General features: G+C 36.5%; 2 protein-coding genes and 1 long non-coding RNA gene across 3 annotated transcripts in view; 1 reads left to right on the top strand and 2 right to left on the bottom strand.

Moving 5' to 3' along the window:
* Window positions 1–297: 297 nt before the first annotated feature.
* Window positions 298–23,540, top strand: LOC113504083. Its single transcript, XR_003401534.1, has 3 exons — window positions 298–581; window positions 22,528–22,614; window positions 23,479–23,540. It is a non-coding gene; the product is annotated as an uncharacterized LOC113504083 (long non-coding RNA).
* Window positions 5,171–15,425, bottom strand: LOC113504081 (titin). The gene is made up of 3 exons (XM_026886179.1): window positions 13,843–15,425; window positions 10,937–12,854; window positions 5,171–8,438 (listed from the first exon to the last, which is right to left on the bottom strand). Exons 1-3 carry the CDS (start codon window positions 15,132–15,134, stop codon window positions 6,273–6,275), a joined length of 5,376 nt encoding a protein of 1,791 aa, XP_026741980.1. The 5' UTR covers window positions 15,135–15,425; the 3' UTR covers window positions 5,171–6,272.
* Window positions 23,331–23,683, bottom strand: part of LOC113504082 (protein SCAI) — a 14,371-nt gene continuing 14,018 nt past the window's right edge. The window contains exon 8 of the mRNA XM_026886180.1: window positions 23,331–23,642. Within this exon, the coding sequence (XP_026741981.1) occupies window positions 23,389–23,642 (254 nt within the window). The 3' untranslated portion in view covers window positions 23,331–23,388. The remainder of the gene's footprint in view (window positions 23,643–23,683) is intronic.

Raw genomic sequence — 23,683 nt, 5'->3', positions numbered from 1 at the left:
TTTGATCCACGATTTTATCGTGGAATGGTGTATGAGCTAGCTGATTAAATGTAAAGTGAATAGCAAGTATCTAATTAGACTCATCGACTTTGCCAATTTTTTGTATTTATTGTAAAAGTAAACCTCAATCTATGGAGTTTTAAAACATCGCTCCTAACGACATCTATTGAACTAATTTGAAACCAAAAATTTTGCTTCATTCATCCGTTGCTTTGTCATTATTTCATGGTTAGCTGTTTCGTGTTTTTTATATAAATTTCAAATTCAAATAAAAAGAAAAGGAGTAGATAGTTATTGTGTCTTTTATTTTATTTTTAGGTACTTGCACTCACCTTTTACAGTAATAGTATCTAATAGTTCCTCAGGATAAGGGTGCATCTTGTTATTATATGAATATATCTTTTTATTATTATTTGTTACTTGTCAGGACACCTCCATCTTATATTATCAGCTGATCCCCTGGTACTTTCACCCGGGGCCAGCCAGCGACGCGCGAGGTTAGAAACTCATCGTAACAGCGTCAGTCGTTGACAATTTGAAACTGGACGATATTTTCCTCTAGTGTTGGTATGTATGTCGAGGTAAGCATGCTACTCTTAATTACTTATGTAAGTAGGTATATTAGAAGTAATGTCGAATAGTAATGTAGACTGTAGTTTGTCTTGACCGTACCGGTATAGCAATGTTACTGACAATGCCAGATAACAAAGACATGTATGTTGTCTACTATGTTCACATAGGGAAAAGTATCTACGATACCTCGTCAATATTTTGTTTTCGTATTGTTTCGTACCCACACTACTATATAGCCAAGGTCTTACCTACACAATGAAATTAAAAGGATTAATTGCCAAATCAAATTTGAAATGACACTCCTGTATTCAAGTGCCAAACTTTCGTGGTGATACAGATTTTTTCAAATGAATTTATTTACTTAATTAAACCAGTATCGGAAGATAAACCGACCATCGTAGTAGTTACTAAGGTTTTTTTTGTTATTCATATCCAGTGCAGCACTGACCTCCATTGCACGCAGAACATTATCCATGCGAAGTGTGCTATTCAAATTGGACTCAAGTCTATTGAAACGTCACAGTTCATGTATTCTCGATCGTGCATCAACCACAGTATTAATGCCCTCACTCTAGAGGCACAGCATGAGTATCATCTCGGCCAGGGACCCAATTGTGCTATTTTTAATAGTATAATTGAATAATTATGCCGCAGTTGAAAACGTTTTCTCAATACAATAAATTGACAAAATGCTTAGGAGAATATGAATAGTGTAAAATTTAGACCATTTTCCAATTTTTCTGAATAAATTTTTCAATTACTAGCTGTTGCCCGCGACTTCGTCCGCGTGGTTAGAAGTTATGATTTATACCTACCTGACCTGTTTTTTCCATTGTATCTTCGCTCGTATTAGTCGCAGCGTGATGATATATAGCCTAAAACCTTCCTCGATGAATGGTCCATTCAACACAAAAATAATTTTTCAATTTGAACCAGTAGTTCCTGAGATTAGCGCTTTCAAACAAACAAACTCTTCAGCTTTATATATTAGTATAGATGAATAGCGGAATTGGGGCCCAGATCAAAGAGAGTAACGTTCTTCGAATTACAAAGTATAATCACTTCGTGAGCGTGACGTTCACGACAACTTACTTTGAACCTCGGTACGTGTACCCATGGCCTTCGCTGTTCAACGTGTAAGGTCTTACCTTAAACGTAATCACTTTATTTGAGCACTGGTCGATGTAGATTTAGATGCGATTGAAACTTATCAAAACCGCGATCCCGTCGTTAACAATATTTGGCTTGGTGATGATCTGATCTGTCATAGTAGGCGTGTTGTATTGTAGGTGAAAATTGTTTTTACAAAGTTCGTTCACCATGTCAATAACTTCTTTTACGTAATGAGCCTTAAAACAAATCTTAAAGCGCTCCGACTCACACAGCTGTCCTATGCCTACCCTGTCGGTATTATGCAGAAATAGCTGCATTCAAAGTAGTCTGTTGATCCAAAAAAAACAAAAATGGTGTAAGCTTAGTCTGCACTAGTTTTCGTTGAAATCGTCCAGTCAGTAAGGGCTTGAACAGGTAACATACATACAAACACACTTACTACTTGAACTAAAATTTATGGCTGGAAACGTTTCGTTGAATTAGCCAAAAACCTTAACCAAAAAGAGACGAGCGACTAGCTTTTTATAACGGACTGACTTCAGAATACTGATGCCAGTTTAGTTTGATAAGTTAGCTCGAAAAAAAAAAAAACAGATTGTGTAGGTTGGCGAGTACAGCCTGTTTACATTATTTTAGTGCTCAGGAGCGCGTGTTAAGCGTAACACGTAACTCGCTTTGTCAATTAATCGCACATCGAACTGTTGTTGCATTTTTTTTGGTTTAATTCGTAAATTTCGTGTTACGCGATCGAAACATCTTAGCCACTGTTAATGTTATCCCAGTATTTGAGTACCTACTATAATATTCTCCAACTTTCACACAACGCCATCTAGTCTCAAACTACGCAAAACATGAATTATAAGTACCTACTAGAAACCTCGTACACATACTTTTAAATAAAATACATAAATTGCACCCAAACACAAAACAAATTATGGTGCTCATCACACAAACATTTGTCATGGGTGGGTATCAAACCCACGACCTCCGCTCCGGTCGCACTTCGAGTGTCAGAAATCTATAAAAAACAGATCACGACACCTTCAAATTGACACGTAATAATGTCATATCTCGATTCTAGAAAGTATGGAAAAACGTAAACAGTAATTATAAAATAATGGAGTACCACTTGTGCCGTATCTCGAGGGGCTTCGTGACGGCGCCACGTGTGGATGTCACGTGCTATCTATTTATAACTAAACTCATAAAATCACACATAAAATATGGTACAAAAAAGCTCCATATTAACATTACTATTATCATTAGTCATTAAGTCACTATTTAAGAAGGAATCTTCTCTCCAATAAATTTCATTTGAATTGTTCTGTGTCATTGCAATTCTCCTTAGATACTCTTTTTTCCCTTTTGTCGATTATACTAATATTCTTAATGCGAAATTTTGTTACTATAGATGTATGTTTTTTATTCTCTCACGCAAAAACAAACAAACGGATGTGGACGAAATTTTGTATACAGCAAGTTTACAACCTGAATTAACACAGGACTTTTTATCCCGTTTTTATGATCCCGTGGGATTATATTCGATTTGCAGTGGGCGGAGCCGCGGGCAATAGCTAGTTTCACATAATTAATTCTTGTCACCATCGTTCGTCCTTTCATATACATTTCAGGCACTCGGTGTAGGCACAAAATGGTTAGCGGTAACGATATTGGCTAACTATTAAGGGTTATCGTATATTTTCAATAGCGTTTAATGAGCTACTGATAATTACTCTTGATAGGTGTGATTTCCACTTAATTATAAACCTTTTACCTACGTACTTGTGTGCTGCCTGATTCGTTGTGACGCTATGAACCGAAACTATCAGCAGCTAAACAAAATCTGATTCTCATTTAGGTAGTTAATAGGCTATGGAGTTAATTAATGATAAACAGTTTTAATCAACGTTGCTTGGTTAATTAAATATTAAAACTGCGATCTAAATTTCATTTTGTCATTATCTAGTTACCTATGTTAGGTAGATAATTATCTATAGAAAATGGCAGAGCGAATGGGCAGAAAAAACTTATTCATGATTAATTAAATTATTTTGATCTGTTTCATTAGGTTGTTATTAAGGTGATTTCACTTATAAATCACACTTCATAGCATCAAAACAGTTAATAAATCATAATATTATTGTCGACTCTTCTCTCACATTTGTATACTTTCAACGTGCAGCGCCATCTATTATCCTTTTCTCGTACTAATGTAGTGATGCTTTTAAAGATTTAGAAACTAAAAGAACACTTTTGCCTTAATATTTGAGGTGTTAATTATTCGTAATATGCTTTTTGAATCCTATATTCTTATATTTTCAGAAACTTCTATATTCGTACAGACTTCAGCAATACGTAAATTCTCTTAACAAATATGTCATATCAAAAGAAAGATTCTTGACCCTTACACAAAGAAACAATAGATACCCATCCGATAGAAATAGGAACAAATGAACCTCGCGTCAACCATTACAAAGGAGAAAAAAGAGTTCGTTCTAATTAAGATCACATTATACAGAAGAAAAAGGTGTTTTGTTATCCTGACCGACACGATGACCTTTCTAGCAACCGGGTTAGGTCAAGTTTTGACGAGTCTTGGCTTCGATCCACAGTCCTAGCCGGTTATTTATATCTCGCATGATAACATACACTTATATATGTATGTATATGTTATTTATACATTGTTTTAGCGGGCATACGTTTAGCTATTGTTTTGGAATGTGGTGAATGGCCGTTCGTAAATTGAACGAGATTAATCGACGGTAATTATGTGTAAGGTGTTCAGTTACTTTTTCATTCATATTCCGTTAATAGGTATTTTTGGTGTTAAGAGTATCTCTTGCTTTCAATTTTTGTGAGAGACGCGGCTTATTTTAATTTACCTTTACGAATAAATTCTGTAGTAAAATATAATGTACGATAATTTGTTCAATTTAACTGTTTTTAAAGCAAATTTACTGTTAAAGGATACTAAACACACTGACATAAGTGATGAAAGTAACAGTTTTTTAAGTGTAATTGCAAATTATATCATGAAAGTTCTATCAGAAGATATCTTAGTACATATTTCTAATAATACTTACGTAATTTCACTCTCATACTCTATTAGACTCTTACTTACCATAATTAGCACTTGTTGACATCACACTGATGCTTATTACGGAACTTAGGGATTAAAAAATGTCTTTCTTTTTTTAATACGTTTAAGTGACTAATGTTCAGCTTCCTTAATAACGACTCTACAACTATTCAAAAGTTGTAATTTATATTGATTGGTTTGTAATGTTGAATGTCTCGAAATGAGTGATTATTTTTTATAATCTGCTATTAATTTATAGCATACAGTCTAGTTCTTCAGTTTCGTTTAGTGAATATCACAATACTTTTCTCGTTTACCTTACCTTCTATGTCTTGCAGAAGTCATAGTCATAGTTTCATCTATTATTTCTATCATACATTCGCCAGGCCATTAAAACCAAACCCAATTATTTAACAAATTTTATTTTCCTTTATAATTACACAACAAAAAAGGAAATTTACAAAATGCATAACGCCATTTGAAACACTACGTCAACAGTGCGGTTAATATATTATTATATAACTAGGTAACAAAGTAATAGGTGTTTATATGCACTTATGATAAGACATTCATAGAAAATAACTCTTGGATTTGGTGTGTATGTGACGAGCACAGAGGATGTGACGGTGCTTCGTCATGCTTCATTTAGGTGCGGTGCATCGCTGAATCGAAATGCAGTTGTCAACCTGACAGATACGAACTTGACAATGTCATTTGAGTTGAGGTCACATTGACTTCAGAATTAACCTGTGAACTGTAAAAGCTGAAAACTTAATCCAAATGCTGAGATTTTGTGCAAGTCTTAATTGAATGAGGGAGGAATTGTATACAATTCTGCCGCTGTTTTGTATTAGCTAACGGTAGTAACTTCTTCTGTTTAGTCTTCAGTTTCATTGATAATTTAGCTACAATGTTTAACAGCTTGTTGAAATTATTTTGTCCCTTACTCTACAAACATTATAATTTTCTGTTCTGGTTTCTCTAAAACAATAATGCACGCAATAAACCTGTACAGCGATGCAATCAGTTACGTACAATCGTTTGTTTCTTGTCACACGGATTTAAGCACCATCAGGAGTTATGAACAAATATTCTTACAATTAAAATATTAACTAAAATTTGTATTAAAATAAACTGTAGTGGAAAGTCTGGTTCGCATGAAATGCATATCTTTCTTCCCATTAAACGTTTGCATCATACAGTTCACGACTTTACAATAAATTACCGGACTTGATTGGACGCCACGATGAAAAATTTTGTAACACACACGTAAAATAGTATTAGAAAGGTGACTAGATATCACATATTATGTTTATTGGTAAAGTATTAATTTCTTCGTGGTATACATACATGACGTTTTACGTAAGACCATGTAAATGTTAGTCTTAATTATATCAATTCCATAATATTATAACTCATCCACGTCCAACAAGTCCGTCGAACTTAAACCTAATTAGTATTATACAACGTTAATGGATTTGTACCAATACACGGCAAATTGCCGAGATCATGGTTTCCCATCCGGTGGATTAAAGAACTCCCAGTGATGGTGGTGAACCGTTTTGCTGTCACTCAGACCGAACATGATGAGGCCGGCTATCAACACTAAGAATATTACCATAGCCATCTGCACGTCTTTTTTGTCTTCTGTGCCGCTTATGTACGACATGAATGAGTTAAACATATTCCTTATAGTCCTGCTGATGGATGAGTGGCAGACGCGCAAGAACTGAGCGCCAGCTTCAGTTATTGTCGGCTCGTGTGTCCTCACTGGAGCAGGCATTCGCCGAGGGGAAGGACGGGGTCTACCGTTATCGGAACTGGATTCGGAATGAGGAGCCGCAGGCTTCCGCTTTGTTCGGCGGGTCGGTGGTGGAGGAGTCTGATGCTGAGAATCGTGATGCTCAATATGGGGTCGCTCCCTCAGGGACCGGGTGGGAAAGAAGGTTGCAGGAGGTATTGTTATATCCTGGAGATATGAGTACAATAGTGGAGTTAGATCTGGAGGAGGAGGTCTTTGAGGAGGGGGTGCCGAGTCCTCCGCACTTGGCGGTCTAGGAGGAGGAGAAGCTTGCGGCGCCTCTTCTTCAAGGGCAATCTTTGTTTCGACTTTAGTTTCAATAGTTTCTACGGGTTCCAGCTTTTCTTCAGGGAGATCATCTGTTTGAGTATGTTCTTCTCTACTCACTGGCCTTGGAGTTTCAATAACTTCTAAAGTAGTCGTGGGAGGAGGTGGCGGTGGTGGAGGGGCATGGGCAGTAGATATTTCCGCAAACTTTTTGACAATCTCGTCTATTACTGACTGAGAGAATTCAATTCCGCTAACAGAGATGTGACCGGATTTGGAATCTAATTCTGAAACTTGCAATGTCATCCCTTCTATATCTGAAACCAGAATCTTGTTGGCTTGAAGTTCCGATACATTAAGGCGACCTACATCTAAATCTCTCACCTGCAGCCTTTGGGTAACTAAATTATCTAACTGTACTTCCCTACTTGAGTCAACCACTTTTTCAAGTGCTCGTTCCTCACTTTGAGGCGCAGCGGGCTTAGAACTCTGAGCCATGCCCCTTGACCTTGGCAATGGTGGAACGTCCGGGATTTGAGATTCATCGATGTCTATAGGTTGAACGGTTAACGAAGCCTCAGTTAACATTACTTCGCGTTCGTTTATCCTAGTAGGACTCGAAACACGCCTTTCCACTAATATAACTGTAGGGGACGTACGTCCAAGGTTGGGTTTAGATAGTTCAGAAATCTTGGGTTCAGAAAGCTTTAAAGACTTTTCTGATCGTGAAGTTGGTCGAGATATACGAGGGCTATCTAATATTTTAGGATGACTCTTGGTGTGCATTGAGTCTTCATCAATCATATCTCTTAATGAGCTCGACATTGACAAGTCTAGATTATCTTCCATACCTAATTCAAAATCTACGTCATCGGGAAGCGGATCAGTCTGAGTGGAAACTTCAATCTCTACAACATCATCTGGTTTTGATAGATCGTCATCAAAGTCGCGTGATATGCCAGTAGCCGAACCCGTGTCAGCAGAGTAGTCACGCTGGATATTTCTTTTACTTCTGGTCCTACGTCTGGAACCTCTGGGTGGACGTGGTGGTGGAGGCAGTGGCCTATCTTTCATTTTATTCACAACCTCTCCAGACTTTAAGTCTTTGTTAGTTTCTTCAAATGGTTCATCTATTTCAACGTATTGGGTTAAATCTCCACTGATTGATCGTTTAGTCAAGCTGTCTAACGTCATGAGACTGGTCGAGGACTTCTTCCTTGGTGGACGGTCAGGTACAACAGGTTTATTAGGTCCTACCGTGTAATATTTGCGTTCAGAGCTATTGCTTTTGCGGCGCCTTGGTGGAGTCTTGCTCTTAGACCGCCTGACGCCTTTGCTGGGTACGTAGGGACCTTTGTCAACCGTTGCGTAGCCAGGGCTCTCGTGACGTATTTCTCTCTCGACATCTTCTTCAGCTGGAGCAATATGTGTGTCAAGGATTAGTGATTCAGCGCCGTGAGACGTGCGGTCGTCGTCGCAAAGAGAAGTGCCTCTCGAGCTCCTCGAGCGGGTGCGCCTCGGAGGCACGGGGCTCTGCTCAGTCACAGTAGACTGAACGTAATCTTGCGGTACGATGTACTCGTGTTCTGTGCGGTACACGATGATCTGAAACGTGATAATATTCTATTTAAATAATGTCGGAATAAAATACAAATGACTTCAACAAAACAATCAAATTAATTGACATGATAGATTGAATAATTCAATATGACGACAGCAGCTCCTTGGCCTTGTATTTGAACTAGCACAAAAATTATATTTAATAGAACCAATAATGAAAACAGCGGTAGGGCTTAATTGTCTTCTATTAAGATTGGTATCAAATGTTCTCGTTCATTACATTTATTAGTATTGTTTATCTTGTTCGCAGTGTATCATTCCATTTATTAAGTTTGAATTTTAAATGTGACTTTATCAAACGAGTTAATGTACCTTGTAAATTATGATCTTATAATGTTTCTCTGGGAAGGAAACCTTTGAAAAAAGGATTTCTATATTTTAAAGTCTCATAGTTAAAAAGAGAGAATCTTAGCCAACATCAGCTGACCCCTCTTGGCACTGATGTCGAATTTATTTACTGACTACTGCAAATACCTTTGAATTGTGTGACAGATATGAAATATTTATTTATAACTCATCTGATGGCAATTTGTATAAGGCATCTTAGCTTGCGAACAAAGTGCTAAGAAATCAAATAAAATCTTCGTTAGAAAAAAAATACTTGATGCCGAATCTATTAGTTGTATGAACGCAAATACACATAACAACAGCAAATAATTCGAGTGTTTTATAAGAATATCATATAAAAATAATATTGTACGGATCCTAGTGCCAAATCTATTCTGGACAGCATTCGTTCACATTATCTGTCAATCTTTATGCTTTTTTTTCGTCTGAAGAAGTTTTCTGAAGCTAAGCAGAGATATGTCATGTAAAAATACAAAAAAATATTTATATTTTGTCCATGTTATCTTCAATCTTTGCTTGAACTATTAATTGGTGTGTCACTGTTGTGGAAACGGTACCAAAATGTGTTCTTCATAATAACATTAAAGGCCAACAATTGAGCTATACAGGTTACACAGTTTTATGCTGTATGTACACTATGTAACATATATTTTTTTAACGTGACTTTGTCTGTGCGGTATCCCTAATAATCCCTACTAATATTATAAATGCGAAAGTAACTCTGTCTGTCTGTCGGTCTGTTACGCTTACACGTCTAAACCGCTGAACTGATTTTAATAAAATTTGGTACAGAGATAGAGTTGACCTTGAAAAAGAACATACGATAGTTTTTAACCCGGACTTTTGAAGAGTTCTCTTTTAAACGCGATATAACCGACATCGGCGCGGGCGAAGCCGCGGGCAAAAAGCTAGTATAAAACAAATTATTCTTCCAACCCAAGCTGTTTACCAGAAAGTTTAATTAAAATTCGCGCTGCCTTTGCATATTTAGTTAAAAACAAACGAAAAGCTATCCTTTTATAAATCACGTAAGATAAAGTCATTTCAAATGTAGGACGACCCTGTTATAAATCGGGAACTATTCCAAACGAAAAGTAAAACAGTAAACGACATTGAAAAAGTGAGTAGTATTTCAGTAAACCATTGGACTCTACGTTCAAATCAACGTATTTATGAATAACACATGACTAATGTTCTGACCGACTTCAATAAATAACAGAGATCTTGAAGTGTTTGTTTGTCGTCATACATCATTTAACTGGCATCTGTTTTTCGATACACAGCTGTAGTTTCATTAGGCAGAATAACTGGACACACGTAATGGAATGTTACCGCCCAAAAATATGTCAGGACGAGTTAATACTCAAGTAAGGTTTATAAATAAACAGTCGTAAAGTAATAGTGCAGCACTTGTTTATGTTCGCGCTAAATAGGTCAACAATCTAAATAAAACATGTTTCCCGAAAATATAATTCAAGCTCATCCAAACTTATAGTAATTCTTTGGAGGAGTGCCAAAATAAATTGCAGAGAATATAACTTATTTAATACCAACATAAATATTTTTGAGTTTCTTCGTCTCAACGTATGACGTAAATGCGGCCGAAACGATACCTGACTTTGACATCAGTTAGTGTTTCGCGCCCTCATTAATTTATAAGATGCTAAATAATATCGAATTTACTGTTAAACTGTGCTCGGTTGAATGTAATTGAGTCGATTGTGGATTTTATTTTTATTAGTTATATTTCGATAACTTTTTTCTTATTATGATTGAATTAAACTCATACAGATTTACCTTTTTTTAACTAGAACAAATTTGCACAAACTTTATGCCTTGTATCTTAAATTACTTTTCGTAGAGACCACTCTACTTTTTTGAGGACCAACTATGATAGTTAAAAAACGTCTGGCATTAAGGAATTTAATCGTTTAGTCGCGGGGATTTTCACAAACATACAAATCTCATGCACAAAGACACCTAGATTCAGAACGAGCATTCGTGGATTACACAAATGCTTGTCTTACGCGGGGATCGAACCTGCGACACCATGCACAGAGTTGGTTTGGCGTGGTGACCTCAACCACTCGGCTATACGTGTAGTCAGTTACAAAGGAATAAATGAGACTACTTACATCGTCCGCATTTTCATGTTCCTGTGGTTGTTCCCATAGGTCTGAAGCTGTCACATTATTGAAGTCATTCAGAGACGAATGTTTGTAGTCCTTCCTCCCAAACCTTTTCTTTCGTTTTGGTGGCATCGGGAGTGTTTGAGATTGTATAGGGATGGTCTCAGGATATTGAATAACATCATCGTTTGCATATTCATGTATTGAGTGCAAATCAGTGGTAGGGGTGAAGTCGAGATGACTGTTCATGTGCATATCGTGGAGCATATTTTCTTCGACTTCACTGATATGCTCGTCATGATGCTCATCGTGATGCTCATCATGGCGCTCATTATGATGTTCTTCTGGCAGCCCTAAGTCAACCTCGCTAAATTGCATACTGGCGTTAACGCTATCGTCTATGTACGAAGTAGCTTCCTCCTCTTTCTTCTTTCGTTTAGCTCGTGAAGGTCTCACCGGTGGGAATGTATAATATCCATCGTCTTTATCATTCAAATCTTCGGTTGAATACCTCATTTGGTCGTTGTCATCGATCATCAGCTCAGGATCAGCTTCAGAATCGTTGACGTACATATGTTCGTCGTTCAAACCCGAATCGTTCCCTATCATTGAAAGAACATTTTTCGGATTTTGGAACGCTTTTCGAGTTTCGTCGCTCAAGTATTCTCTGGTTTGAATATCTTCGCGAGAAATACCTCTCGGTCGAACGAAAAATTCGTCATTATTAATTTCGGTTATGACATGTGTGTATTCTTGTTTGGACAGTGAATCGGGTAGGGATGAGTTATTGTGATCGTGCTCTATATTACTCGCTTCAGGCTCATCGTCCATGTATTCCGATGTCATTTTATCAAAGTCGTAAGTTGTTTCGACCCGCCTGCTGTCTTCCATCTCAAAGTTCTCGTCATCATTGTCAATATTACCATATTCACGTGGCTGTTCAGGACTGTCTGGGATATAGGTGGGTTCTTCTTTAGATTTTTTTACTCTAGTGAATGTGAAAGTGGGAGGTGGCGTGTCTTCCCTATTGAGTGTCGGAGATGATGACGTCTTAGGTAACTCTGACTTTTTCTTTCTATTGAAGAGTCTCGGATAGGTCCTAGCTTCAAAATCTACTGTGGCTACATTAGTTGCTTCATTGTTTGGATCCGAGGACTCACTAGCTACTTTTTTCCTACCAAGGCTGGGAAAGTTAATTTTCGGCTTATCGGGCATGCGGAATTTCGGGAGATCAGGAACACTAAATTTGGGCCTCTCTGGTAGCGTGAACTTTGAGCGATTTAATTTTTCTGCTATGTTAAATTTAGGCCGATCAGGTAGACTAAATTTTCTCCTATCAGGAAATGTAAATTTGGGTCGGTCAGGCAAAGATATTTTGGGCCTTTGTGGCATTTTGAATTTAGGTCGTTCCGGCATCGTAAATTTAGGCTTGTCTGGCATCGTAAATTGTTTTGTTTTAATATTTTGTAATTTAGTCTTTAATTTTCCGGCTTGTGTTTTCAATTTACCTGTGCCCTCCTTAATACGCTGTTGAATTTTGTTATCAGTACTGTCGGCATTTTTAGACCTACTGTCACGCTTTAAAGGTAACTGTTCTAAGGCTGACGAGTCTACCTGACTAGTGCTAACTTCACATTCTGTGCGTGAAGGAGTCGATGGTGTGTTTACGAAATATCTGTCCTCAATATCTTTTTGGAGTGCTTCGGCGTTCATCATTTCTTCGTTGTTATCATCATGCAAATTATCTTTCTCATCTAGTTGTTCCTCGTCATCCGATGTATGCTGTAAATATTTTCGCTCCAGAGAAGTAGTACTAGACAATTCATCATCTGTCTTAACCAATTTAATTGGTTTTTCGTCTACACTAGGAGCAGTGTAAATTATATTCGGTGGTGGTTTCTCGATGATTTCATATTCGTGATCACTGAAATGTAACATTTGTTGGGTTATTACTTAATTAAAGTAAGGATTTTGTACAATTTATTAACTTAGTGACTATTACACCTAGGCATCAATATAATATACCTACATAACTAATGTCAAAAATTCGCAATCTGTTTAAAATTTCATTTTAGAGGTAATAAATCAGTCGCTGTGCATAAAGTATAACAAAGAGCATAAAAAACGAAATGCAAATCGCAAAAATTGTGATTCGTCGCAGAAGATTTGAGTTATATTTAAACTTCACACACACGTTGCCCGAGTCACAATTAGGCCAACAGCCGGCGCTCGTTTTAGCCGCAGCCACCGGGCGAAAGACGTTGTTTAAATTTATTTTACTGCTTGTAATTTTAGTGATAAAATGTCATCAAAACCATCGAAAATAAATGTAGGTGTATGACTTACCTCTCATACGAAATAAAATTACTAGCGCGCGATGTTGGCCTAGTACCCACTGGATTCACTCTCTCCGGCAGGAGCGAGTCGCATTGAAAAAACTGACAAGCGCATCGGACGTCTGGAGTAAACACCTGGACGCTGCCTTCACGTGTGGGCCTTACAGCTCTCTCTATTGGAGTGCCACCTTCGGATGTCCATCGCCGAAGTGTACTCATAACTACTGATTACCGAACCCCGGGCATATTTAGTTTCTCGTTTCCCGTAAACTACAAGCCGAACTGTCATTAGCCCGCGAATAATGAGTCATTAAGCGCGTTTGTTTAAGCGGGGCAGTAAATGAACTAATCACAGACGTGAAAGCAGCCGCGAGCACTGATCACTGATGACAATTTTAAAGAGCTTACCCAATGTGCAGGAAGATCGGTCGGACCGAGCTATATTTATCAAACAGTCAGAAGCTAGCGCGTTCGCTTTGCATGTGTTGTAACGCAACTGTTATGTCACTCTTACGTATGTTATACTACAATGGAGTTATTTGTTAATTAATATAATATACTCGTAGTTATAATTACCTGCTGGGTTTAGACCATTTTCTGTTCGGGAACTCTATGTTTTTGCGATCGTCGACGTCGCGTGGGCTAGGGCTGGGTGATGACTCGATAGGCGTGGCGGTTGGCTGGTCTCCGTGAACTTCAGCATCTTCTCCCGTTAACTCCGTGATAGTTATGTTGGGAGAGTCGTTGCTAGGTCCTCTTTCGTCTAATTGGTTTTGGAAAATTTCATCCACGTTAGGTTCATCTGCGTCCATTTCTTCATCTAAAATTACCGCTTCTTTATTGACGTTATCAAATTTATGCAATTTTTCCATGATGTGTTCGTCAGATTTTAAACTTGTGTTTTCGAAAACTAAACTGGGATCTTGCGATGCAATTGATTTCTTTTCAAAAAGACTTTCATTTTCCTTATTGCTATTGCTTTTGTTTTCATCGTCATTTCCAACACTCTCCTTGTTAACTTCCGGAGAAAAATGCACGTCTTTACCTTCTTCTATATCTTCATATATATGCTCCTTTTTTTTTCTTGACGGTGGTGTTTCTACTACCATGGTTTTACTCATTTCATCAGAATCACCTAACTTTATTGCACTAAACTTTTGTCTTCGGACAGCACCAGGTGAAGATTTCAGCTGTCGTATTTCTTGACCATCTTCATTTTTCTTTCGTTTTGAAACAGGAGATTTTTCATTTTCATTTCTTTCGAGTTTATGTAAGGTTTTATCTGCTAAATGTTTAATCTTGTTAACTAAAGGATGACAACATTTAGTTTTTTCTCTTGTTTCTGATGTCACTCCTATGCTGTATTGTTGTTCTGGTACTCGACGTTTGAGAATACCTTTAGGGGACACATTTTTAGGTATCTCGATTGGCGTTGCTAAATGGGCACTAGCTTGACTTTCAGGACGTTTAACTACATAAGCTTTCACAGCCTGATTTATGACATCGTCTTCGGAATCCAAAGATATTTCTTTTGAAAAGTTTGGCACATGTACTCCCTCATCTTCACCTTCTTCGCCGTGTTTGCGGCTACTTCCAGGAGAAGAATCAAGATTGAGAATCCTTTGGACGTCGCCGTCAACCGGTGAGTGCGTCCGAGACCTTGAGAACTCTCGCGACATGCTTCTTCGAGGCGTCGTTTCTCTGATGATATCCTCAGCAGTGATTTCACCTTGAAGCGGCGCCTTCAATAGGTGCGTCCAAGGGTATCCTCCCGCCTCACGAGCTTTTCTCAGGTCTTCCCATTGGTATGTTTTTATAGGCACCGGTGGTAAATCTTTCTCTTTATCTGCTGACAATTCAGATTCCATATGTTTAATTATTTAATTAATTTAACTTAAATATTTTCTAAATTAAATAAGCTCTTCCAGACACAGTTATATTAATGGGGTTTAATGGTAGTTGAAAACAGATTTTATGCACGAACCCCGCAAAATTTGTCACTTTTTCACAGTATAAACTAAGAACACAACATTTCGATTCAATGTGATAATCTCTAACTGAAAACACGTTATGTTTGCGTGGGCTCGTGTGGAAATAGGTGTGAATAAGTTGTGTACTATGATCACTGGCCAACGGATTATTTTGGACTAATGCACCGAAGTTACCTTGAAGCGTTCAGACCACTTCTTGTGAGTCTTCAGCTCACCATCCCTGGTGTTTGTTTGTTGACATGGGATGCACTAGACGCTTTTTTGTTTTATTTTTTTCAATTCGAAAACGATTGGCGATCGGCACTGAATCCCGGTTCAACTGGCCGACACGTCTTAGTCCGAGCAAGCGCGCTAAATATAAGATTGAGCATGAATTTATTTTTGGTAAGCATTTCGCGTCATCAGTTAAAACTATAGGACCGTTCTCGTTTTTTGGAGGCTAACGGTATGGTTTGTAATCAGAGATGATGGCGTTATGTTGATGAATGAAGGAGGCTGGTCCCTATTGTCAGTTGACTTGGTAATGAGTTGGACTTACCTATAGCACCTTGAACGAAGTCCAAATGTCTGGTGCGGGTGGCCGGCGGGCTCTGTTTGCGCGTGACTGCTACATTCACACATTTATTTATTTATGTATATTATTGCTATATGTACTCGTGCATTATGTAAGCGTATGTGTGTATTCAACAGATGCTTAAACGTACAATTGTTACCTATTTACATGTGTGTGTTTGATTTTAGGTCAGTTTCCTATGGTGAATTCATTAACGAAGTCATTTATCTTATGATAGAAGGAAAATTGTATATATGTGACGAATGTAAAAATACGGAGACAGTATTTAATGTGAAGACAAGTGTCGATCAGAGATTCAATTCGTGTCCAACTCAGAATATTGTTTGTATTTATTAATGAAGTTAGGATCTGAACGAAAATTGACATTTTGACGTGACCTTGTGTAATAAGTTTTAACTCGTTTGAATTTATTTGACGCAATTGTCATATCTCTATTGTTAAGTTTAATAATAATACTATATTTTAGTTTTTTAATAATTATCTTTAAATTTGGTACTTGTCGATGCTATTGAATGAAATGCGTCAAAAGCAACACGACGCTATATCAATATAGTTAACTCCATCAATTATTTTTTTATTATTACACTCCATTAATGAAATGGAACAGTTCTGGAATATAAGCTTCTTTGTTTCACATGCCCAATAGTACATATTATGGAGATATTTTTCGAGGGATATTTTGATACTTTTTGACCAGCTAGGACTATGTCGTGGCTCAGTATTGGATTGTTGACTTTTTGTAGGACAGAGTTTATTTTAATCAAACAGTTTCTCTTTGTATTTGAAAATCAAAAAAAATATAAGGCAATTGATTTTAGAGAGTAAACTCTACTTTACGGGGCTCAAAGTTAGTTTTCTATCTTGTTTTATACTGCCACCGTCGGACTTTAACAACTAGGCAAGTCAACTAACTAGTATAAAAAATGACACCAAAATAAAACATCGTATTGAATACAATTTTATATTTTTTTTGGGTGATTATTATCTGTAAATGATATTACTATTTAGTAATTATATAATACCTAATCCTTCGATCCAAGTGCAAGTTTGTTTCTTTGATGTTTTTTTAACCGAGATATGATCCGTCCGAGATTACATGTGAATAAGTTGTTATTTGGTAAACTTTTATTACATTTTTTTTAGTTCTCAATCATTTTTTTTTTACTTTGATGGAATAGTTTTAAAAACTTACACCAGGAAGTCAGGAGATAACATTAAATACAATTATTTAAACGGTGACAACTACAAGTTGGTTAAATAGTTTAGATTTAGATAAATAACTTATTTTTACAGTAACAGTATAAGAAAGTATACAACGTAACAAATTGGTTTACCAATTCGAATAACACTTTTGCCAATATTTATAACTTAATAATAGTTTACACTATATTCAAAATGAACATTTTTAAATTATAATATTCATAATAAAATAGTTTTCCAAAATTGTATAATAAGAAGACGACTGAGATCAATTCCATGTTAACAATTAATGTAAATTTAATTTTAATGGAAGAGCTTAAATATCTACATGTTAATGGAATGACACTTATTGTATATTTAAAATTTAATAAACAATTCAACTCAAGATTTTTTTAAATACAATGAATTATGATTATGAACCCTATTTTATTTAAATTGATTAATAAAATTGTATATAAATGCTGCAACTAAATATGAAAGCAATTATTTTACAAAACATTTATTTTATGGAATTAACTATCTACTTTTTTACAAATGCTTTTATATATGCGTTTTTAGTTATGTTGTGAGTTTGTTTATTTATTGTGGTTTACTGAATGTTCTTTTTAATTTATAGGTTATTTATTTTTTCTTTATTAACGACTTAGTAACGTTATCAATCTGAATGGATTGGATGAACTGTCTATTAATACTACTGAGTGAAAAAGAAAATTAAAATTAAGTTGTACTTTTTTATCCTTGGTGCTTCTATCATGGTTTGATCGTAAGATCTGTCCATGGAAGGGGCCTGAACAGCCGCACATCAGCATGGACTAGCCCATGGTTTGTTTTGGTTGCCGCCTTGAAGGGTAATGGCGACTTGCATAGAAACAGAATAATGGGAACGTTAACAAATCTTATAGAAATGCCTTTTTCCAACGGAACCTTCTCCACAAAGCCATGTCTAGCCTGGGCAAAGGTAAACTATTGGAGAAATTGAAAGTTCTGGCAAAAGTCAAGTATTTTTTCCGCGTTAGTATCAGGGTTTTAGGTGGTATCGATTGAGGAGTAAGCAATTTTATATCTTTTATTTTTTATGTGGATTGACTTGATGCCAGAATGAATAAATGCAAGGAGAAAAGAAATAGTATTGAAGTATATTTTATAGAACAGTATTAAGTCTGAAGGCTTAAAGTCTCCTGATTTACAGAGATTTGTTTACTGATATAATTAAGACCTTCTTAGTAATAATTGACCGATTATATTAGTCGGCAAGTCTTAGAAGATTATCCTAATTTTAATTTTGAATTTAGACTTCCTTTTTTAGTTTTATTTTAGTTAGAGGTAATGAATTAACGAAGGTGATAAGTGTTTGAAGGCGATCATGAAATAGTGCTGATGAGAATATGTGAGTGATATAATGGTGCTTATTCTAAATGCAACAAAACACTAACAATTTTTGACAGAATTTTACCATCGAAACATTTGTTATATGAATTTGAATATTGATTCCAATCTTATCCTGATGCTAAATTTAACGAAAGAGTTTAAGAAGGCATCCAGTGGACTTATTAGCTGTCTTTACCGATGCTAAATAATCATGTTATTCGCTCATCCACGGTTTGATCTTATACCCGACATTGGACTGCATCGGTCTGTTGATGACGACCGTTGTTCATCAATCATCTTAGCTGTAATTGTCAATAGCTAATGAGTCCACTGATAGGTGTCATAACAGCATGAATACTAATGATTATTATTATGAAAGCGGTGACACCAACACACCATAACATCGCCGAGATGTTATGATTGTGGTGATGTGTAGATATGGTGGTGTGTCTGATGGTGGTGCTGATGGTGACGGAGATGGTTGGGTGCACGACGAGGGTGATGTGGGCAATGAGGATGATGGGGATATGGATGACGGTTGTGTGGATGATGTGGATAACGGGGATGAAGATGATGTGGGTGTTGGAGGTATGTATGATAGTGGTGCCAGAGTGATAATGTGTGTGTATTATGCCGTGAATGACGTGAAGTAAGTGAAAATTGAAATCCAAACGTACATTCGCACAAAAGTTTTGTATATTACTAATAATAACGATGTTTCTACTGAATTGAAGGAAATATGATGACTTACTTAAATTAGATATTATAACTAACGCGATACGATTAGTAAGCTCACATTACAGAGATATCCTATTGAGGAATTAGATAAGGTGCAGTATCCTGAACGGACATAATTACTAATTAATTAGAAACAAATTAATTGTAATTAGTACACAATGTACATTTATCATCCTGTATTTGACGGTATTTTACTTTTCGTAATCTTGTTAACTCTGTTATGAGTTAGTATATTTCTGGTTAGTGTTTTAGGGTACTCCTGACCCGGTGGCAGTTGGTCTGCCGTGGTCTTCCCCGTAACACTAACCATTTACGCCGTCTCATTCATTCCTAGACACGACCTCAACCTCCTACTTGCACCTTATCAATTCCGCCATTTATTCGTCAGTTACACTCTTATCTCTCATTTCGTCCCACTTGTTCATCTCTTTTACTCATACAGTTCGCCTTGCAAAGTACCAAACACCGCTACCCCGGTACTTTGATCTTTAATCTGAAGGCTGCCTGAGCACTCATCCCCTTCATTCACGCCATCCGTCACCAAATTGTGCGTTAGGAAGAGAGGGTATAACTAAATTTAAAAAGATGTTAACACAATATACAATTTGGGAGATAGATCAAAGACCAACTGATAAATAGTAGAAAGGGGAAGTACGGAACTTAAAAACAAGACTGCGCTCAACAATTTTAGGTGTTATATTGTTAAAGGCAGTAGAGATACCTGACTTTTTCATACTTGTGTATCAGGCACAGGAAACAAGACGTAGTTGAAAGTTTTTTAACCGGATGAGATAAATAACAAGTGAGTTAATCTTTTAGTAAATATGAGTACGTCGTGTTTAGTTCTAGTTCAGATGCGCGTGCGCAATTAACACGGCTGCGTCTTAAATCAACGGGCGTGTATTATAAACGTGTGAGTTACTCGATATGCTACTTCCCCGAGTTGTTACTGCGTGCTTTCGAAAATTCCGTCGATAGAAGCTCAGACGCCAAGATTAAACCCACGTCATCAGATTGATTGGTATTGTGAGTTAAACAAACAAAATCAAGGAGAACTAATGTACCAGTGTCTGTGATTTATCTCTGTAATGTTCGTCTACATTATCAAATACGTATCGCTAACGATCGGAAATTTCATACGAATCAAAAAGCCTAAGAAACATTTTCTACAATTCAGTCATGAAGTATTTTGAGTATATAAGAAAACTATTTACATTAATTTACATAACTTAAATGAATGTCTCCCTTAGTATATTTACTTAAACCAAAATATGAAGCTAGTTTTTTATGCTATAAATGCAATTCTGGTTTCAATATTTTTAACCTTATTTTGTATTTCGTAAGCTTACTCTTTTAGAATGAAAAAAAAATGCCTGGGAGACACTCACTTGTATACAAATTAAAAAATGCAAATTTAAATTTAAACGTACCATCATAGTAATTGTACTGGTGACATACATTCATACATTGTTGAGAATACATTTATCTTATACTTTTTTACTATAATGGTAACTTTAAGCAGGTAATATACATATAATAAGCATTTAAATCAAACTGTACAATTTATCTTTTATTGAACAAAAAAAGGTAATAGACATAGCTATTTTTTTATTAAAGATCTTCAATTTTCATGTTTTATTTTAGCATTTTACTTGGATACTTTGTCTTAGACTCATTTTCATCACGATGTTAAGGTACGCTAAAATATTTTTCATTTCTCTCACATCTAACTATATGACTGTCGTTATATGTCAGATAGCTAAACAGAAGAGTAATTCCAATCACCATTTCAACTCCTAATTTAACCTACAAGTTTTTTTTTTGTTGTATTTCGCTAGTCTGGGAGGTCTCTGCCCTCCGTAAGACTTTTTCTATCTACTTTGCAATTATTCTATGTTTTTTAACTCCCCTAAGATTGGTTAACCTACTAATTATTATACACCGTGATTTTTTTGTCGTCTTACAAAAGCAGCCCTTTTCATGTATCCAATGACTAGAACAGGTTCATGATAAAAAAATATAGGTATTTATGAGATTTGAATAAATTTAAAATGCATTTTTATTCAATATTATGATTCAATTCGTAGTTTTTTAGAAACACAGCTCTGTTTTTAGCGCGGTCCGAGCCTTGTAACAACGGTGTGGGGCGCGGGCGGCGGCGTTTTTATCATTTTTAACAGGATGTTTCAGATTTATCATGTTTCATTTTTCTTCGTACCTATTATCTTAGTTGAAGATAAAAAAATAATAATCGCGCCTACGGTATTTTATGTCGGATACATGGACTGGGCTACTTTTGTAAGACGACTAAAAAGTCACCATTTATAAGATTTTTTTCATTCTTGGGGGTAACTACGCCCCCTAAGATTGGTTTAACTACTTATCTTCTGGGGAACTATGCCCCCTAAGATCGGTTAATCTAGTCGGTAATTATTATATGTATAAGATTTTTTTTCATTCTTGGGGGTAACTAATCCCCCTAAGATTGGTTTAACTACTTTTCTTGGGGGGAACTATGCCCCCTAGGATCGGTTAATCTAGTCGGTAATTATTATATGTATAAGATTTTTTTTCATTCTTGGGGGTAACTAATCCCCCTAAGATTGGTTTAACTACTAGAAAATCATTCTGCAGCGTGGCGCTTCATTGTTGACATTAATTTGGCAGATATACAGTTCCGTAATAACATTCAATAAATTAATTAATTTTATTATAAATTTTATTAATGTTTACGGAATTATTAAAATAAAAAAAAAAACTTTTAACAACCTGTAGGTATGACTTGCATTTGTGATATTATGATATATATGTATAGTCCTCCTTATCGTTTTCGATAACGGCGACCATTGGCAATTCACTTCCCAGCGTGAGCCCTGATGTGACTGGCTAGACCGAGTTGGAACGGAAGCTTGGAGGACAATATCTGCGCTACAGGGACGTGTTTAAAAGACATCTGAAGGCTTGCTCTATTGTGATATTACTATGCTGCTTAAGGACCGAACATGAGACAAGGTGCTTTATGTAGTTGCCAGCGCGAGACGCGACCTGATGAATGAATTTTTGCACAGAGTGTTCACAATTTGAATTGCATTTTTATTAATCATTTTGTTTATAAACGTCCGATTTCCGAATTATTGAAACCTATTATGACTCATATGGCTAATGACTACTGACCCTAACTGTGTGTTAAATTATTAATGTTGCCAATGTTGTATAAGTGTTGCTAGGAGGTAACGACTCCTCCTATGATTTTCTTACCTATTGGATAATTTTTCAAAAAGACTATTATATACCCTTGGTGGTAACTACGCCACCTAAGGGTATAACTACAGGGAAATTATTCTAGCTAAGTATCTAACCTAACCTAAGACATGTTTTTCTTGATTGCAGCTTATCCTTACGGCTTTGGCAAAGCTAGTCTGCTGTCCAATCCAGACTAGCTTTTACAATTGCATAAGTTTATTAAAGCCACCAGAGGTGTGTAGTTTTACGCAGTTTTACGTTAACAATTTGAGCTAGACCTATTTTTTATAAACAGTCTTTACAAAAATAACCTATATATGCATTAAGATAACTTAACCAATAAGGAAGACTTCGGAAGAACAATGAATTACATAGTTAACTGATATCACACCGTTTCTTGATAGCATTGTTTGTAACAAGATCAATAAATTACTTATAACAATGAAAATATTTTTTCCGTGTTTTGTAAAATAAAGTACAGAACTCAATTATTTAATAACCAGTAGATAATCCATATCTACGTTCAATTAGATGGAATACTTAAATGCAAATATTAGGTTATCTTATAAAGCGCGACGTAAGTCGTCGTTATACATAGGTACATTGTCTCAGGGTCTACTAGTTTTTAATACTATTTGAATAAGTTGTTATATCCAAGTAGTATTATAAAATATCACTCGCTTCACGGATTGTCCACACTTTTTATTGTCTTTGTGTATTTTTCCGTCCATAGTGAGTGTTTGACCGTATGTCGCGATCCCGGAGTTCTCCGCCTCAGAGGTCGGCGAAAGATACCGCGGAGGCTCGGTATCATTCCTTGTTCGGCGCTGGGCCGGCAGCGCCCGCGGGCTCGTGGAAATGGCCGCGGACCTGGAACCAGTCGCCATTTACATTAAAAAAGAGATAACAACCATCAAAATGCCTTAAAGTGAAAATAAGTAAATAGTTCAATCGCAAACAGCAAAATATGCAATGCGTAGTTCGCACAAGCAATCTTGATCCTTTACCCTACGTAGATTTGTCATTAACTGTTGTATCTACCTGTAAATATAGTTTTACCTGCAAGTGAATAGCTAAATCCATAATGATGTGTGTCAGAGCTGGGTGTTCGAAGATGTCGTCCGGTATCGGAGGAGAGCTGCGCGTGAGATGGTTGCGCGAGCGGAAGGCGCGGTGCATGCGCATGAACGTCTCGCAGAGTATGAAGCGCAGGATCAGCAGGCGAAGGAAGTCGTCGCCCATAAATGCTACGTACATCAAGTCTGGAAATGCGGGTTAAAAATGGTCAAAAAAATGTTTGTGT

This window comes from Trichoplusia ni, chromosome 21 (assembly GCF_003590095.1).
Source record: "Trichoplusia ni isolate ovarian cell line Hi5 chromosome 21, tn1, whole genome shotgun sequence".
NCBI lineage: Eukaryota > Metazoa > Arthropoda > Insecta > Lepidoptera > Noctuidae > Trichoplusia > Trichoplusia ni.
The sequence above is the reverse complement of the archived record's forward strand: the minus strand, read 5'-3'. Positions and strand labels throughout refer to the sequence as shown.

Excerpts from the sequence above, each read along its gene's own strand:
- LOC113504081 (XM_026886179.1), bottom strand. The coding sequence starts at position 15,134 with ATGGAATCTGAATTGTCAGCAGATAAAGAGAAAGATTTACCACCGGTG. Across the intron at positions 12,855-13,842 it reads AAATGGTCTAAACCCAGCAG|TGATCACGAATATGAAATCA; the intron begins GTAATTATAACT and ends GTTACATTTCAG. Across the intron at positions 8,439-10,936 it reads AACATGAAAATGCGGACGAT|ATCATCGTGTACCGCACAGA; the intron begins GTAAGTAGTCTC and ends ATCACGTTTCAG.